The sequence below is a fragment of the Festucalex cinctus genome, chromosome 15, assembly GCF_051991245.1.
Source record: "Festucalex cinctus isolate MCC-2025b chromosome 15, RoL_Fcin_1.0, whole genome shotgun sequence".
NCBI lineage: Eukaryota > Metazoa > Chordata > Actinopteri > Syngnathiformes > Syngnathidae > Festucalex > Festucalex cinctus.
In genome coordinates this window covers 9,345,227-9,363,285 of record NC_135425.1, presented here as the reverse complement: position 1 = coordinate 9,363,285, position 18,059 = coordinate 9,345,227, and the positions used below count along the sequence as shown (strand labels likewise).

Below are 18,059 nucleotides of genomic sequence, written 5' to 3'. Positions count from 1 at the left end.
TTGTTCTGTTGTGTGCTGAAGGGTTGGATCCCAAGAGGCAGACACAAATAAGGTTTTAACTATTTATTCACATAACTTGACTAAACTATAAAAACGAAAATGCATCGAGAATCACGACACACCTTGCGCAGCGGAGAAGCACAGCGAAACAGTGAGCAATAATCTGGCAAACACACACATTTCTCAGACCCTTATATAGACAGTCAATCAATCTCATTGGTTGTGGCTAGACATGTGACTACCAGTACTGACATAGAAAACTCTGATTGGCTGTTTAACCCAGTAATTACAGATTGTCCCTGACATCAACAAATATATAGCTTAAAAGATTCTTCAGTAACACGATTAAAGATTCCTGACATAACATAGTTCTTACAGAGAGTTCCAAACATCATATAACATCACACAGCCTAAAACTAGTTGAAACTAGATTACCAGGTCATTAACTCAAACCTAACCCAGGCGTGACCCCAGACATGAGACAAGACCCAAACATTACTCCTGCATACTCGAGTCATGACAGTTTTATTTCTTGTACATACTTTGTGGAACACCAAGTTTATTTGCTGTTCAGTTTAATGACTTCACTCATAAACTTATGTAAATATTTTATTAGATTGTTTTACACAACTCATTATTGCTTCTATTATATTCGTCTGACAAATATGTAACACAAAGTTTATTAGTCTGTTTATGTTAAATTTCAGAACTGCAGCGTGTGCTACCTAATCAGCATCTTGACATGCCGCACCTGAGGTGGATCATGGCGAAGTAGATGTGCTCACTAACACAGACAGATTGTTCAACAATCTTTTGAACTCTTTTGTGTACATATAAAGAGCTTTGAGTCCAACTCAGGAAATTGGGAGTTTGATGCGACGACAAGTGGTAAGTGGCTGGAAAAATTCTAAACTAGTTTCAATCAATATCGGAATGTCAAGCTGTGTGAAACGAGGCTGGATGCAGTGCACAAGAGATCAATATGAAAAAATATGATTACTGTAATTTTATTGATTTTGGAATGTAACAAACAGTAATACAATAGTCACGAAAAACAATTTCTTCATATTTCCTGATTTGTACAATGGAATGACATCATTTGTGAGACATGCAGTCCAACAACATGAAAGGAAAATCTCAGACATGAAGACTTTGGTCCACTTTTCACTTAAGTTTAAAGTACAAAGATGTGATAGTACATGTCTTAAGGTATAAGCTGATTCATAACAAACTAAATAGGAGCTTTTAAGATGACATTTTAATCAATATTTATCTTCAACCAAATGCTGTGTGGTCTACTTTCAAAGTGCAATTACCATGACAGGTTTAATTAAGGCCACAAAATATTATTAAGGCCATGGAATGTATTCAGCATGTCAGCATTTAAAAAAAAAAAAAATAAAAAAAAAATAAAAAAAAAGATTATTGCTTAAAAAGTTTAAGCAACCTACTACAGTAGGTTTAGAAGTAACTTTGCAATTATGTACCCTTGGTTTCATCAAAAATAAATGCAACTTCAATTGTATAGATGGGGAAATGGAACAATATAACGTATGTTTTCCAAAACTCTGAATTTCCTCGGGTCTACACGTCGTAGAAGTCAACGTGATCTCCTGATGTGTATTTGTCTTCCAGCAGCAGCTTCATCATCTTAGCACACGAGGCCTCACATTTGATCAGCTGGCCTTCGTCTAACATGTCTGAAAACGCCTTCCTTAAGCTCAATTCCCCCGTTTGGGTCCTGGCTATTACCTGCATGTCTGTGTCCAAAGGACCTGGTAAATGCAAAAAAGAAAATAGAGAAAATACATATAAATAAATACATATACAGTACATACATTTAAAGAAAACCCCACCTGGAGCATAGTTGAGCACACGCAGGTCTGGCTCCTCTTCTGCCAGAACCTTGAACATCATATCTCGGGCCGCCTTGCCAGTACAGTACAGCACCCAGGAGCAGAATGGCTTCAGGGCGCACAGCGAGGAGATGTTGATCACGCAGCGGCGCAGACCTGACTGCTTTGGAAAGGCCTGCAGCACGCTGGCAGTAAGGCACAAAGCAGAGCTGACGTTGGAAGATAGGTAGGCGTTCACCTCGGCCATGCTGGTGAAGCTTTTGGTGAAACGGGACACGTCGCCCAGTGAGGCTGAGAAGACAGAGGGAGGACGTTGCTACACTGAATATTGAACTTAGCAACTAATTATTAAAGAAAATAAATAAATCAATAAATTCTCCCTTATTGCATGTCCTGTTTTGGGTCACATGGACTTTTTCTGTCGAATAATCAGGTATTCGGATAAAAATACAAAATTATATTTTTGTAGTAATATAAATGATATTTTAGACAAATCATTCCCCACAAGATTTATGTCTCTAACACATCAGAGGCACAGTGTTGCAAAAGAAAAGAAGTAAAGTGATCAGCAGGAACGGCAACTGTGCCAGGCTGTCAGCATCAACGTGTGCGAAGTCATTTACATCTATTAAACTGCCTTTGAAAAGTAATTTGATGGCTTGCGTTAGCCAAGCGCTGCTAGCCACTAATGTTGGAGCCAACACTAAATGCTGGCAACAGGTGGGCCCGTACATGTCAGCTTAACTAAGTCTTTTTTTTTCTTTTTAAATTTAAATTGGCTACTGAAGATGATTTCAGGAAGATGATATGTTGTTGATGTCAGTTGCAACAGTTTGAGACAGCAATATAAACGCTCCAAACACAGTCTAATAGATGAGTCAAGTCAGCCATTCAGGGCCGGCGCTAGCTATTTTGGTGCCCTAAGCATAAATGTTTTGTGGTGCCCCCCCCCCCCAACACTCCATCCGCAAACCCCATCACCCCTCCCCTGGTAGAAATGAATTGATCTGAGTATTTGTCAGTTTTGCTTTATTTAACAAAATAACTTGTAAGTAGGGCTGGGTTTGAAATATCGATATATCTTTATCATATCGATACACCTTTTCATATCCCAATATCGATACATAAAACCATGTATCGATGTATCGACCCCCCCATTTTTGTCAATTTATTTACACAGCCTGTGCTGTGGTTGTAATTTATTTAAATTATTATTTATTGTTTTTATCAGGCCATGTTAAATGAAACAGATTAATGTAACTGCAATGGATTCAATTCCTAATGTTAATTCATGCTAATTCATATTCTTACTAATGCATTAAATTAGAGCATGAAGTTTCTACTCTTTGCAGCATTGTTACTTTTGACTGTCTAAAATATGTGCTGCATGAATTCCTCAAGTGAATCGAAAATCGTTGTGAATCATGAATTGAATCGGGCCTTTGTGAATCGAATGAAATCGATTCTGGAAATCTGAATCGATACCCAGCCCGACTTGTAAGTGTCAATATTGAAGTTTTAAAAATGTTCACAAAAATAAGTGATAAATAATAAGTCTTAATAATAAGACACCAAATACTCAAATAAATAAAGCTAAATGAATTAAAATAAAACTCAATGCCACTACTATTAACAAATAAACATCTGGAAATAAACAAAGTGCAAGCAAATTAGTAGAGGCACATGTCTACATTTCTGGGCTGCAAAATCGGCTATCAGGTCATCATATGACAGCTTTTGTGCAATTTCCGCATTCATGTTAGGGTATGAAATGCTCCTTGAACATATTGAAGCATTGATCCTTCCATCCATCCATTTTCTTGACGGCTTATTCCTCACAAGGGTCGCGGGGGGCTGCTGGCGCCTATCTCAGCTGGCTCTGGGCAGTAGCGGGGGGACACCCTGGACTGGTTGCCAACCAATCGCAGGGCACACAGAGACGAACAACCATCCACACTCACAAGCACACCTAGGGACAATTCGGAGCGCCCAATTAACCTGCCATGCATGTCTTTGGAATGTGGGAGGAGACCGGAGTACCCGGAGAAGACCCACGCGGGCATGGGGAGAACATGCAAACTCCACCCAGGAAGGTCCGAGCCTGGACTCGAACCGGAGACCTCAGAACTGGGAAGTGGACGTGCTAACCACTCGACTATCGTGCCGCCCAGCATTGATCCTGTATTCAGAAATATAAGACAATATTCGGGGATTCTACAATGAAATATAGTTTTGAACCATGGTACAAACATTTTCTAAATTGATTAGGATTATGGTATTGTGCAAGCTTATATTTAAAACACAGGTACATGAAAATTTTAATAATCTACCTTTTTATAGAAGGACTGATAGGGCACTATGTAAAAATTCTGGACATAATGTTAAACCTATGAATATGAAATGAGGAAATCTGCTTAGCCTTAAGATGATTATTATTATTATTTTCAAATTACACTTTCACCAGTACATGCCGCTCTTGGCCGTTCCATATGAAACAATATTGTCTCGTCACATTCCATTTAACATACTGTATAATGAACGTGCTGGTCACAACCATTCCACTGCGGCGGTTTGGAGTGTTTTTTTGTTTGTTTGTTTTTTGCTAACTGTGGTCATGTAAACGTAGCTGCTACAAAATAAACAAATTGTCATACCTGCAAGTGACGCGCGAGCATTATCTCATTGTTTTTTCTTTTCCGCCCCCAATTCTGGATGCCTTTTTGATGACATGTCCAGATATCCAAGAATAAACGTCTGCCAAATTTGCGATTGAAGCATAAAGTGCACCCCGCCCCCCCTCCCCCTTTCCCAAGTTGTTTGCCCCGTTGGAGCAAAAGTGCACCCCGCCCCCCTCCCCCTTTCCCTAATAGGAACAAACTACTGTACTAGGGGAGGGGGGGGCACCAATGTAGACCAGCGATACCGCTCGTCGAGTAAATAATGCTACGTTATTTTTTGTATTTATTAACATGCTTTACTAGCTTTTATTTTAAATATTAAACACTGATATTATAATTACTAATATGATTATTTTTACGGGCTTGATTTGTTTTTTGGTGCGCCCTTAGGCAGCTGGTGCCCTACGCGCAGTGCGTGATAAGCGTATGCGGAGCGCCTGCAGCCATTACACCGTCACATCCTGACCGGAACAACTTCAAAATCAAAGAGTTACAAGGCAATGATGTCCATGTATTATTTGGTAAGGTGCCCCCCCCTCTCTTTTTGCCTATTCACTATGTGGAGAGATTTGTCTCAAAATTAGTCACACAAAAAAAAAATTGGGATTTTCACATGTTTTCGAGACCACAAATATATCCATGATTTTCACGTCTTTTTTAAAAAAAATTTGTGTGCATTTTCCATGACTTATGTTTGCGAGTGTTGATTTTTTTATTTTATTTTTAATTAACACAAATAGTCTTCTTTAAATAATACATTGATTAGTATCATATTTATTTCACTATTATTGCTGAACGATAACAAGAGTGAGTGAATGTTTCACTCTTTAATGACACAGGTTGCTTCTTTCATCCACTCGATGCCCCTCTTTCACTGAAAGTTTTACTTGACTCATTGAGCCATTTTCAGCAGTAAAAAGTTAATGTTTTGTCCAGAATGAATTAGACAACTTCATTATTTTTACTATATAATAAATACCTTCAAAAATTAATTTTTCTACTTTCTGCCGACTGAATATAACATCACCTGTGCTGAGGACGTAGGTAACAACCAATCATGGCTCTGTTTGCTGACCAACCCCAGAAAACAGGTGAGCCATGATTGGTCATTACCGACTTCCTCAGCACAGGTGATGTTATCTTCAAATCGACAGCAAGTGTAAAAGTTAGTTTTCAACTGCACATGAGAAATGGACACCTCTTACTTATTCATTTTAGATCTTTACTTATTTTTAATACGTTTTTTTTTTACTGTAAATATTTACATTTTTGCTCTATAGCTTCCAGGTTATGTAACCTATTGACCCCAAATCAGTGCTGGTTCATAGTGGCATGTCAGCTGGATGATGCACACCTCTTACTTATTCATTTTAGATCACCACTTATTTTTTATATTTTTTTTCTTGTAAATATTAGCATCTTAGCTCAATAGCTTCCAGGTCATGTGACCTATTAACCCCAAATCAGTGCTGCATCATAGTGACATGTCGACCGGATGATGCAGGCCTCTTATTTTTTCCATTTTAGATCTCTATTTATTTATTTATTTTATTTTTCTGTAAATATTAGCATTTGAGCTAAATAGTTTCCAGGTCATGTGACCTATTAACCCCAAATCAGTGCTGCATCATAGTGACATGTTGGCTCGATGATGCACGCCTCTTATTTTTTCCATTTTAGATCTCTACTTATTTTTAATATTTTTTTTAATGTAAATATGAGCAATTTAGCTCAATAGTTTCCAGGTCATGTGACCTATTGACCCCAAATCATGGCTGGCTCATGGTGACATGTTAGCTGGATGATGCACAACTCTCATTTTATTTATTTTTTCATTTAGACCTCTACTTATTTTTAATCATTTTTCAGCAAAAATTAGCATTTTTGCTCAATAGTGTCCAGGTCATGTGACCTTTTGACCTTTTCGACCGGATGATGCAGGCCTCTTATTTTTTCCATTTTAGACCTCCACTTATTTTTAATTAATTTTTGTCTGTAAATATTAGCGTTTTAGCTCAATAGCTTCCAGGTCATGTGACCTATTGACCCCAAATCAGTGCTGGTTCATAGTGACATGTCAGCTGGATGTTGCACACCTCTTACTTATTCAGTTTGGCTCTCCACTTATTTTTAACATTTTTTTCCTGTAAATATCAGCATCTTAGCTCAATAGCTTCCAGGTCATATGACCTATTTGACCCCAAAACAGTGCTGCATCGTAGTGGCATGTCGGCTGGATGATGCACACCTCTTATTTCTTTTTCATTTGAGCTCTCCACTTATTTTTAAATAATATTTTTTTTACCTGTAAATCTGGGCATTTTTGTGCAATAGCTCCTGGTCATGTGTCCTATTAATCACAAATTACGACTGGGTCATAGTGGCATATCTGCTCGATGACACGCACCTCTTTTTTTTTTTTTTTTTTCCTCTCCATTTCAACCTTTCCTTCATTTTAAATTAACTTAGTATAAGGGTATTGGTCATGGAACCTATTCACCCCACAAGAGTGCATACCCAGTGAAACGTGAATTGGTGCTATGTTATAGTGAAATATATTTTAAACTGTTAATCATAATATCTTTTAAATTGCTTTTAAAATTAATCTTGTTTTTGAAAACCTATTATTTTGAAAACCGGATGTGGTTTTTCGTGCCAGCGTCCCTTCGCGCGCACTACGTCCTAGAAAAGGGCGAACATGAAATTAAAAGTGCAGCTTGCTTGACTGCGTAAAAAGAGGCGAGTAGCTTCACCGCAGTTTTAATTCAGATATTCCAGAAAAACATTTGTAAAACAGCATGACCTTACCTGCGTTATTAACCAAAATCAGGTGTTCTATGTCCGGTGAAAAAGCCTCTTTCGCGGTCCGGACGACCATCTCCGGCGCTTCTGTCAGGGACAGATCCACCGCCAAGCACCGAACTTCTAGTTCGGACTCGGCCAGCTCTGCCTGAAGAGTCCGCAGCTCGTCACCGGATCGCGCTACCACGACGAACACCGACCTGGGCTTCACCAGCCGGGCCATCTCCTTCGCAACAGTCCGGCCAAAACCTCGGGAGGCTCCGGTGATGATGCACAGAACTCGACCAAGCTGCTCCATTCTCTCTGTGCCGCAGTGGAACCAAATGATTTTTCCTGGCTGTCAGCTTGCTACGCTTGCTTGTGGCACTTCCTCTTTTATTTAATAGGCGTGGCTCGCCATCACTTGTTGCCCTATCGCCATCTCTCGGTTTCACGCTACCTTGACACAGATCATTTTTACAATGTCACATGAAGAAACAAACGTATTATGATTACGCCCAAGTAAGAGTCACTAATATACATTTGCGCAATAGAAAGGATGTTAAAGGAGACTATAAGATACGTATTTGAAAATATCACTGGTCAACAGAATTCATTCATTCATTCATTCATTCATATTAGAGATGCATTTATGTTTTTGACTCTGATTAAAAAAATGTCTACTTTTTTTCTAGCACTTTTTTTTTTTAAAGATATTTTAATTTATTGTTTAAGTATGAAAGTTTTTTATCATGGTTTACCATGAAAAAGCGATTTGGGGTTGAAATGGAGCTTTGTAACTTTTGGGCTTGAGTTAAGAGGAGGAACCAATTGAGCATCTATTTTTCTCTTGTGGTATAACAAAGTATTTGTGGAATGATGTCATAATCTGGATCCAAATTAAAATGAATAAAGTATCACAACCACATTTGGATGGAATTCTTAATGGTAGAAAATAAACTACCAATCAAATGTTAATTTGTAATACTGTAATGATTATGTATAAATAACATACATAAATGTAAATAGCAAAATAGAAAGCCATCCCTGATTTTGTGTAAAAATTAATTGCAGTCACATTTTGCTTCGTCACTTTTGACGGATTTGAATACCGACTATCATACTCTATGTGAAGATGTCTCAAAGTATTTATGTTTTGAGTGATAAAACTGATAAAACTGTAATTGGCTTATAACATGGGATCTGCAGAACTGCCTTGATTTTTTTCCGTTTTTGTTTCTTTTTTCTTTCTTTTTTACTTGACTTATAATCACAAAAAGTTATTGCTTTGTGTGAATAAAGAAAAAAAAAAAACACCTACAAACTGGCGTGCCTACTTAGGAGTGTACTATATGGGGAGTAGTGTGCACATTCGGACACTGACTGAAAGCGGGTATGTAGAAAAAGCTTAAAACCAAAACAAAACAAAAAAAAAGTTATTGATCATTGAAATTAACAACACTCATAGAGGATAATACCATTCGAACATGGCAACAATATATAAACTAAAATAAATATATGTAGCCTCGGAATTAATATATAAAATAAACAAAAAGGGGATTCATAGATGCTGTAAAAACTTGTCATTAACAGTCATATACTAATGAGCATAAACAATGAGTTAAAATCAAATGAATAACTATTGAGCATATTCATACTTATTTTTCTTGCATATTTGGGTCCACCGACCCCCCCCCCCCCCCCCCCACACACACACACACACACACACATACTACTTAAGACATACAAAAAAACCCAATTTAAATTATATGCAATAAATCCTTTGAATGAGGACTTAGTCCTTATTCATAATTAAATAATAATTGTGATCTTTGCCCATTAACAAAATAATATTAATCAAATCTGAAACAGAAAATTCTAAATTGTCCATAATGAATTGAGGAACATCATTCATTCTTATTGGCAACCAATTTTAATATTAATCCAAAAACCTTGCAAAATAGGGTAAAGAAAAACACAAATGATCCAACACTTCATCATTATAGCAGAAGGAAGAGTTATTTATCTCAAAATTAAATCTTTTCTTTAGAAATCACGACACTGGAAATTAAATTATTATTATTTATGATGTCTTTTTTACTATACCTTCCTTGAAAGCATCATGATCTAATCTATGTAACCTAAAATGAATATCCATAGCCTGTTGGATTCACTCCCTCAGCCTTTATTTTATTTTTTTCTTCCATGTGTGGGCGATCAAGAACAGAACTCCACAGTTCCCATTTCCTTTCTGAAACAACACCGCCCCCTTGTGCCAAAGTGTGGCACTGCAACACTCTATCCCCATAATGCAACTCTATAAAGGGCCAAGCTTGGCCTGTAACACCTGGATGACGTCCTGATCTTTCCCAGAGACCTGACTAAACATCGCAAACACGTCCGAATGGTACTGCGTCTCATGGAGAACTGTCTATGTTTAAGCAGAGAAGTCCGAGTTCCATTTGATCTTGGTACAGTTTCTCGGGTTCCTGTGGAGCAAGAGATATCACTGCTTGTAGTAACAATAGTTAGCTGTGGCCACGGCCCAGCTAACAGCAGAAAGTCCCATGCTATATTGTCTAAGAATTACTTTACAATGCATGACGTGATTTTCCTGGCTGACAAATGAAGCTGGTTTTTAGAGGGAACTTTATGCTTGAGTTCACACTAAAGTAGGAGTTAAAAGATAATAATAATCACACAACTGACGACACTAATCATCCATCCATGTAGGAACAGCGTGATGAATAAAAAAAGCAAGTATGGAGCGACACCTACTGGAGACGTGAGTGTATAGGAAGAAGACAGTGACAGTCTAAAAATCAGATATATGTCAATATGGATTTAATATTATGAATATGAAACATCTCAGTCAAGGTGCATCATTTAAGACTAATTTAAATTTAGAGTAATGAAAACAAAGTGGAGATATTTACGGTAAGATCATACACAAGGAAATTCAGTCTGTTTTACAGAATTAAAAGTACAATATTTTAAAGCAAAAAAACAACCCTCAAAAGAACGAAGGACACCTACAAAGTACGGAAATAGATGTTTGAATTTTAAAGATTACTAAAGTTAGCAAATAAAACTTACAGTATAACAGAAATAATTAGTTAAAAACATTGAACGATTTCAATCATTAGACACGGTGAAAACTTAAAGCATAAGTTTTTTAATATTCACGCTTAATATTACTTTCGTATTTAATTTAGAAGTCCATCCATCCATCTTCTTGACCACTTATCCCCCACAAAGGTCGCGGGGGGTGCTGGAGCCTATCTCAGCTGGCAGTAGGTGGGGTACACCCTGGACTGGTTGCCAGCCAATCGCAGTCATTTAGGAGTCATTGAGTAATATTTTCTTTCAACCAATATAGTCACAAGCACCGAAACGTAATATGGGCCTTCAGAAGTATTTGGGAGCAAACACTTACTTACTTACTTACAATTACATCTCAGGGCAATTTAGCGTGTTCAATCAACCTGCCAAGCATGTCTTGGGAATGTGGGAGGGGACCGGAGTACCCGGAGAAAACCCACGCAGGCACGGGGAGAACATGCAAACTCCACCCAGGCAACCAGTTCAGGATGTACCTGCCTACTGCGCAAAGCCGGCTGGGATAGGCTCCAGCACCCCCGCGACCCATGTGAGAATTAACCGGTTAAGAAAATGGATGGATGGATAAATAACTCAGAATTTATTCAGGTCTATATATCGTAGAAGTCAATGTGATCTCCTGATGTGTATTTGTCTTCCAGCAGCAACTTCATCATCTTAGCGCACGAGGTCTCACATGTGACCAGTTGGCCATTGTCTAACATATCTGAAAGCATCTTTCTGAAGCTCAATTCCCCCGTTTGGGTTCTGGCTAATATATGCATGTCCGTGTCCAACTGACCTGGTTAAATGCAAAAAAACAGAGAAAACACACCTAAGAAAAATTTGAAATGAAAAATAAATACATATACAGTACATACATTTAAAGAAAACCCCACCTGGAGCATAGTTGAGCACACGCAGGTCTGGCTCCTCTTCTGCCAGAACCTTGAACATCATCTCTCGGGCCGCCTTGCCAGTACAGTACAGCACCCAGGAGCAGAATGGCTTCAGGGCGCACAGCGAGGAGATGTTGATCACGCAGCGGCGCAGACCTGACTGCTCTGGAAAGGCCTGCAGCACGCTGGCAGTAAGGCACAAAGCAGAGCTGACGTTGGAAGATAGGTAGGCGTTCACCTCGGCCATGCTGGTGAAGCTTTTGGTGAAACGGGACACGTCGCCCAGTGAGGCTGAGAAGACAGAGGGAGGACGTTGCTACACTGAATATTGAACTTGGCGATTAGATTATTTAAAAAACACATCAATTCTCCCTAATTGTTATGATGGAGTATTAGGGCCACGTATAAATATTGTTTTTTTAGAGAGCTTTCTACTATTCTGAAAAAAAAAAAAAAACGTTGCCAAATTTGCCATTGCGACTTTCTAAAGTGGCAAATTTGCAAGAAAAAAAAGTGGCAAATTAGTGACGTTCTAAAGTGGAAAATTTGTGAGTTTATAAATTGGCGAATTTGAGAGTTCAATTCACTTCATTCCAACGTCAATATATTCCATCTATTCACGCCATGAGCTCTTCCAACTTTTTCAGTTCCAAAATTCACACCTTGCCACAATTCTGTTTTGCACCCTACTATTCCTGACTCGTTTCCAATGGCAGATTCAACATTATACATTTACTTCACTTCAACAACATATTCAAAACATTTAACTCTTTTATTTCACTTTAGAGATGATTTTAAATCAATTAGCGACTTGAATCTAACATTCCATTTTGTTAGATTCTTCAAACCTTACCTCATTTTTGTTTTTTCTGCTCTAATTTCTTCATTTATCGATCGATTTACACCATTTCAACTTTCAATTATTCAGCTCTTTCCAGGTCATTCTGCATCATTCTATGCCATTCAATATCATTCTAAATCATTCCAGTTTGTCATGAATCTTTCCAGCCTTCACACGCCATATCCCCAGAATTTTTATTTTTTTTAAGTTTCTCATGCTTCTTCTTCTTTTTTTTTTGTTTATTTTAACTTTAATAATATGGTATTTTAGTCCTTCCCATTTGCAACTACTTTTTTTGGAGATCAAGCTTGCCTTAGCTAACTCCCTCCCTGCTTCCCTGAATTCCCACAGTCCACATTGACAGACACAATGCACTTAACTTGCACTTGCCCTATTCTGTTAGCTACCCTAATAAACAAACATGACTGTAACCATAGTCCTCATTATATTTGAAGTACATGGTGAACTCCAAGTTCACACTTTTTTGTGCATAAAACAATAAATGCTAATTTTATGGTATTGAATGTTTATTAATTATTTTAAATTAAAACATCCCTAGGTAATAGATACGCAAAATAACTGTTACATGAGCAGAAACTTACATAAAAGCGCCTCAAACAGAGTGAATTGAACCAGTTCACTGCTTTTAATATACAGGCTAACGCCCAAAAGTTTAAATAAGTAATACTCACTAAATATTTAAACAAGGCTACATAACTGTGGTTTGCAAGTACAATCAAAAACCTGCTGCACAATTTTAGTGCGTTTTACCCAAAGTAAACTTTAATTAATGTTGTACCTGAACAAGTTAACGTGAACTGAACGCAGTAGCCTATATTTGTTCTTCGTGAACGTTTTTGTGAACGAGTTCATCCTGGATCGCAGGAACAGTTGTGTTTGTTGTTTCATTTTAAAATTGCCTTTATTTTAGTAAACAGTATTCTTATTTTACTTCCTTACAAATGTAATTCCTCAATGTCCTTTTAAGGTTGAGTTTTCAAGGATACAAGTAATGTTCCTTTCCTTTTATTGTCATACATTTTCACATACATGGCATTGCACAAAATACAATACCCGAGGTCCCAGCCAGTTAGCCCACTAAGACTTGTGAAAATAAGATAAAATAAAAATATGACAAAGAAAAAGGTTTTGTAATGGTTAAGAATGGAAATTTTGGTCATTTTGTACTTTAGAAAAAGAGTAGTGTGTTCAAGAAGAAAGTGTTCAACATGCAGGGATGAATATGCATTAGGCTATGTTAATGGTTTTGAGTACTACTAAGTTATGAAATAATTGAATAATGACTCAACCAGTTCAGTGTATCCTGCCCACTGACTGAAGCCAGCTGGGATAGGCTCCAGCATCCCCGCGACCCTTGTGAGGAAAATGGATGGATGGATAATGACTGTATTAATTGTGATTATAATTAATCTCTATTAAAATAAAAGTGATTTATGGTTTTTTTTTTTTCCATAATCGTCCCGGACGACGATTCGTCCGAACAGCTGGCAGAAAACAGCAGGGGTTGGACAAACAAACTATGCAATAGTTCATTTTTGGATTGATGAAATTGATTGTGAGCTTAACTTGAAACTACTTCGCGTAGAAAATGAATTTTCCCGACACGGCTTTAATTTATGAAGTATTCCAGAACAACATCTGCAAAACAATTAGTGGGCAAGTGTGGTCTTACCTGCGTTATTAACCAGAATCAGGTGTTCTATGTCCGGTGAAGAAGCCTCTTTCGCGGCCCGGACGACCATCTCTGGTGCTTCCGTCAGGGACAGATCCACCACCACGCACCGAACCTCCAGGTCGGACTCAGCCAGCTCTGCCTTAAGAGTCCGAAGCTCGTCACCGGAACGGGCTACCACGATGAACACCGACCTGGGCTTCACGAGCCGGGCCATCTCCTTCGCAACAGTCCGGCCAAAACCTCTGGAGGCCCCGGTGATGATGCACAGAACTCGGCCGAGCTGCTCCATTCTCTCTGCGGCACAGTGGAGCCAAACGATTTCTCCTGGCTGTCTGTCAACTTGCTCCGTTTGTTGACTGTTGTAATGTGGCTCGACCTCTTTTATTTCATAGGCGTGGCTCGTCACCACTTGTTGCCCTATCGCCATCTCTCTCGCGCTACTTTGCCAGGGATCATTTTACAACGTCACACGAAACAATTCAATAAGCTTATTATGATCACGCCCAAGTAAGGCTCAATATTATACATTTATTTGTTCGATAGAAAGGGTGTTAAAGGAGACCACAACATTTTTTAAAGAGGTTTGTTTGTTTGTTAATCCGTCAACAGCAATTGTTTATGTTAGGTCTGTGATCTGGTGGGCTTTGTCTCCCTCTAGTGAGCAGTAGGAGGTGCTCTGAATCACACCTGTCACCTATCAGCAATCAGCAGCTATTTAAGGCTGGCTGCGGCAGTCTGCTGGTGCCAAAGGATTGTTTGCTTTCTCCCATGTGCCCATCAGCTGCCTGCGCTTAGTGGTTGTGTATTTTATGTACTCTCGTGTTGTGTCCTTCACGTTTACGCCTACTAGAGTAAGTACATTGTTTTGTGTTACGTGTATAGAGGTTATTTTGCGTTGTACTTTGAGGCCGACCTAGCGTCGTGCAGTTGTAGTGCCTTTTGATTTATTCCACGTGTCGCGTGGGCTTTGTGTTGAATAAACCCTTTTGTAAAACCCCTTTTGTTTGTCTGCTTTGGGATCCAAATTACTCGGCTTTGCAGAACTCCTAACAATGTATTTATCCATATACTGTATTTGTTATTGATTAGAGAGGGATTTGTGTCCTTTAATGTACATTTGATGCTAATTAAAAAAAAAAAAAAATGGATTTGCTTTCTCTGCGATTGGCTGGCAACCAGTCCAGGGTGTGCCCCACCTACTGCCCAAAGCCAGCTGGGATAGGCTCCAGCACCCCCTTTGTGAGGAATAAGCGGTCAAGAAAATGGATGATTTGATATTTGCTTTCTTTCCAGCACATTATGTTGACAGTGGAAATTTTTACGCATTCCACACAAATCTACATTATTGACCCACAAATTCCCCATTCATTTCCAATGACACATTCTACAAATTGTTCCCATTTTACATTCAGCTCATTCATTTCACTTTGGGAATAATTTTCAACATTCCCACAATTACGCTACCAAAAATTCCACATCTTTGACTCACATATTGCACATTTCAGCAGTATTATTTCACCTGATTCCATATAATTATCATTAAGCATTACGCCACATCATTCATTTTTACTATTACCATTCAAAATATTTCTATATTCTTCAATATAATTTAATATCATTCCAAATAATTCAACACCATTTGACATAATTCCATATCTTTCAACAAAATTGCACCTGATTCAATAAGAGTCCACGTTTTATTTATTTATTCAGCATTCACACCCTAGTTCTCCAGAAATCGCTTCATCTAGTAAATTGAAACAAAATGCCCTTTTCATTCAAAGCAAACACCTACAACTCTGAGTGGTGGCTGAAACAGGCCTGATGATTGGCAAAGGTGTGTGACATGATGAAAGAGCTAAGGGTAGCCTATTTCATCTTCAATATTAGTTCAAGTACAATTACTCACTCAAGCACTCAAAATTTAGCTTCACGTAATACAAGCAAAGAAACTGAAGTAACCAGGGGCGGACTGGGGGGAAAAAGTGGCCCGGGAGTTTTGACGGACCAGCCCACCCATGTATTGTGGGGAGCCAGCCAGCTTGGTGTTTCGCGAAGAATGTTTTTTTTTTTTTTTTACACCATAATCCACTATATATGTAGAATATCACGTGACTAAAAATGTAAAACAGGTGTATGGGCTTCCTATAGCCCATATTTATATATATATATATATTTATATATATATATATATATATATATATATATATATATATATATATATGCCCTGCGATTGGCTGGCAACCGGTCCAGGGTGTCCCCTGCCTACTGCCCAGAGCCAGCTGAGATAGGCGCCAGCACCCCCCGCGACCCTTGTGAGGAATAAGCGGTCAAGAAAATGGATGGATTGATATGTATATATATATATATATATATATTCATACAAATCTTACAGTGTACATGTACAAGTTTACTGAATGGTATTTTCTAAATTGAGTAAAAAAAAATCGTAACAATCGACTTGTAAATTCATATCGGGATTAATCGGTATCGAATCGAATCGCTACCTATGAATCGTGATACGGATCGAATCGTCAGGTACTAAGCAATTCAAACCCCTACCGCTTAGTATAAACTTCACTTCAGTGATTTTTAGACATCTTCAGCATGCCAGTTTTTCCAGTTTGACCTTTTACCAAAAATCTCTTTGTCGCTAGCCTCTCAATCATTACAATTTTTAGTCATAATTAATCGTATGACTTCAATAGTTAACTCACGATTAATCACAAATTTTATATCTGTTATAAATGCACACTAAAATGTACAATACAACTTTTTTTCCCTCTAAGGTTTCATACTCTTGTTAATATAAAAAATGGGGGAAAAAATGTTAAACTAATAGAAATATGGCTTTTGTAAAATATGGATCTTTTAGTCATTGATACAGTAATTTCAGAATACAGTAATTCATAAAATTTAGTTGAAATTCAATGTACTGTAAAATTAATTAGATGTACTCTAATATAAAAAATGAGTGTGAAATTGATTTGTGTTGAGGTCATTTTTTTTGCCACTAGATGACATAATTGCATTTGTAAGATGTGATGGTTTGGGCGGATTTCCCACTCCCAAAATGCATGGGAATGTCAATGAGTAAACCGAATCTAATAAAAGCTATGCAAAGGGGAAAATGACTTATAAAGAACACACAGTAAAAATACATCTATATTGGGAGTGTCACGATATATCGATATCGCGATAAATCGTGATACCTTGTCTCCCGATAGATTATCGATACGCCTACGCAAGTATCGCAATATTTGTAGTTTATCTACAGTCACTCTTAACATCTCCATTGTTCATGACTTATTGAGCAATTACTTGCCGGGCCACTAGGGGGAGGGCCTCATAAGAGTGGTGGGGAAATGGACAGTATTCTTAAGGCAAAGAAGACTCATGAGCTTATTTATTTATTTTTTTTAATCTATATTTGTATTATTTATGTATTTATCATTATTATTATTATTATTATTATTATTACCATTATTTTATTTATGTACATGTGTATATATGTGACCGGCAAAAGGGTCCTCAAAAAATCAAAATTGAGATATTGATATATTCCAATTTTGCACTGAGTTCCCTTTAAAATGATGTATAATACATGGATGTAGCTCAAAAACTGGCAAAGTTACAGCAGTTTTAATGTTGGAAGGTTGAAATTTTTTTGTTTTGAGAGTTTAAAGTTTTGGTACATGCATCTTTCAAATGTCCATAGCAACTAGTACCTTAGGAAAAAGATATGAACCTGAAATTTAGCGCCAGAACATGGTAGAATAGGCACAGTTGTGAGAAAGATGACATTATTAGAAAGCGAGGTTGGACTGAGGTGCAGAAGCATTTTCCTCATTTAGCGCCATTAAGCTATAGAGAGCAGAGAGAACGATGACGTCATTCATTCCTAAAGTAGGCCAACAAATTATTGGCGTGATCACTTTTTAAAAATCTATTTTCAGAGGTTGACATGGGCATATAGTATATCCATCTGGCACGTAAAATGCCCCCCGCCATTGCCGATCAGCCCGTGTTACGTCATGTCGTAAACCAACATAGAAAAATGACCCCCCCCCCCCCCTCCCTTCTCTCTCTCTTTGGTGGTCCAAAAGCGGCTTCCATATATCAAAATATTTGTTGAGATTGTTTATCATAATCATACCATATCGCACTTTCTCCATGTGTAATACAGCAGTAAGTTCAGTCATCCATGTC

General features: G+C 37.9%; 2 protein-coding genes across 5 annotated transcripts; both read right to left on the bottom strand.

Moving 5' to 3' along the window:
- Positions 1-991: 991 nt before the first annotated feature.
- LOC144002570 (sepiapterin reductase-like) lies at positions 992-7,735 on the bottom strand. Its single transcript, XM_077497914.1, has 3 exons — positions 7,343-7,735; positions 1,857-2,147; positions 992-1,775 (listed from the first exon to the last, which is right to left on the bottom strand). The coding sequence occupies exons 1-3, from the start codon at positions 7,632-7,634 to the stop codon at positions 1,585-1,587; spliced, it is 774 nt and encodes a 257-aa protein (XP_077354040.1). The 5' UTR covers positions 7,635-7,735; the 3' UTR covers positions 992-1,584.
- Positions 7,736-9,522: 1,787 nt separating this feature from the next.
- Positions 9,523-14,267, bottom strand: LOC144002248 (sepiapterin reductase-like). Of its 4 annotated transcripts, none has more exons than XM_077497286.1 (3): positions 13,848-14,250; positions 11,314-11,604; positions 9,523-9,804 (listed from the first exon to the last, which is right to left on the bottom strand). In XM_077497286.1, the coding sequence occupies exons 1-3, from the start codon at positions 14,137-14,139 to the stop codon at positions 9,614-9,616; spliced, it is 774 nt and encodes a 257-aa protein (XP_077353412.1). In that variant the 5' UTR covers positions 14,140-14,250; the 3' UTR covers positions 9,523-9,613. The 4 variants fall into 4 exon arrangements, with proteins under 4 accessions (XP_077353412.1, XP_077353415.1, XP_077353413.1 ...); XM_077497289.1 differs by lacking the exon at positions 9,523-9,804 and adding an exon at positions 10,138-11,216 and having other exon boundaries at positions 13,848-14,267; XM_077497287.1 differs by lacking the exon at positions 9,523-9,804 and adding an exon at positions 10,138-10,629 and having other exon boundaries at positions 13,848-14,249.
- Positions 14,268-18,059: the final 3,792 nt, after the last annotated feature.

Excerpts from the sequence above, each read along its gene's own strand:
- LOC144002570 (XM_077497914.1), bottom strand. The coding sequence starts at position 7,634 with ATGGAGCAGCTTGGTCGAGTTCTGTGCATCATCACCGGAGCCTCCCGA. Across the intron at positions 2,148-7,342 it reads GATTTTGGTTAATAACGCAG|CCTCACTGGGCGACGTGTCC; the intron begins GTAAGGTCATGC and ends CTGTCTTCTCAG. Across the intron at positions 1,776-1,856 it reads TGTGCTCAACTATGCTCCAG|GTCCTTTGGACACAGACATG; the intron begins GTGGGGTTTTCT and ends TGCATTTACCAG.
- LOC144002248 (XM_077497289.1), bottom strand. The coding sequence starts at position 14,139 with ATGGAGCAGCTCGGCCGAGTTCTGTGCATCATCACCGGGGCCTCCAGA. Across the intron at positions 11,605-13,847 it reads GATTCTGGTTAATAACGCAG|CCTCACTGGGCGACGTGTCC; the intron begins GTAAGACCACAC and ends CTGTCTTCTCAG. Across the intron at positions 11,217-11,313 it reads TGTGCTCAACTATGCTCCAG|GTCAGTTGGACACGGACATG; the intron begins GTGGGGTTTTCT and ends GCATTTAACCAG.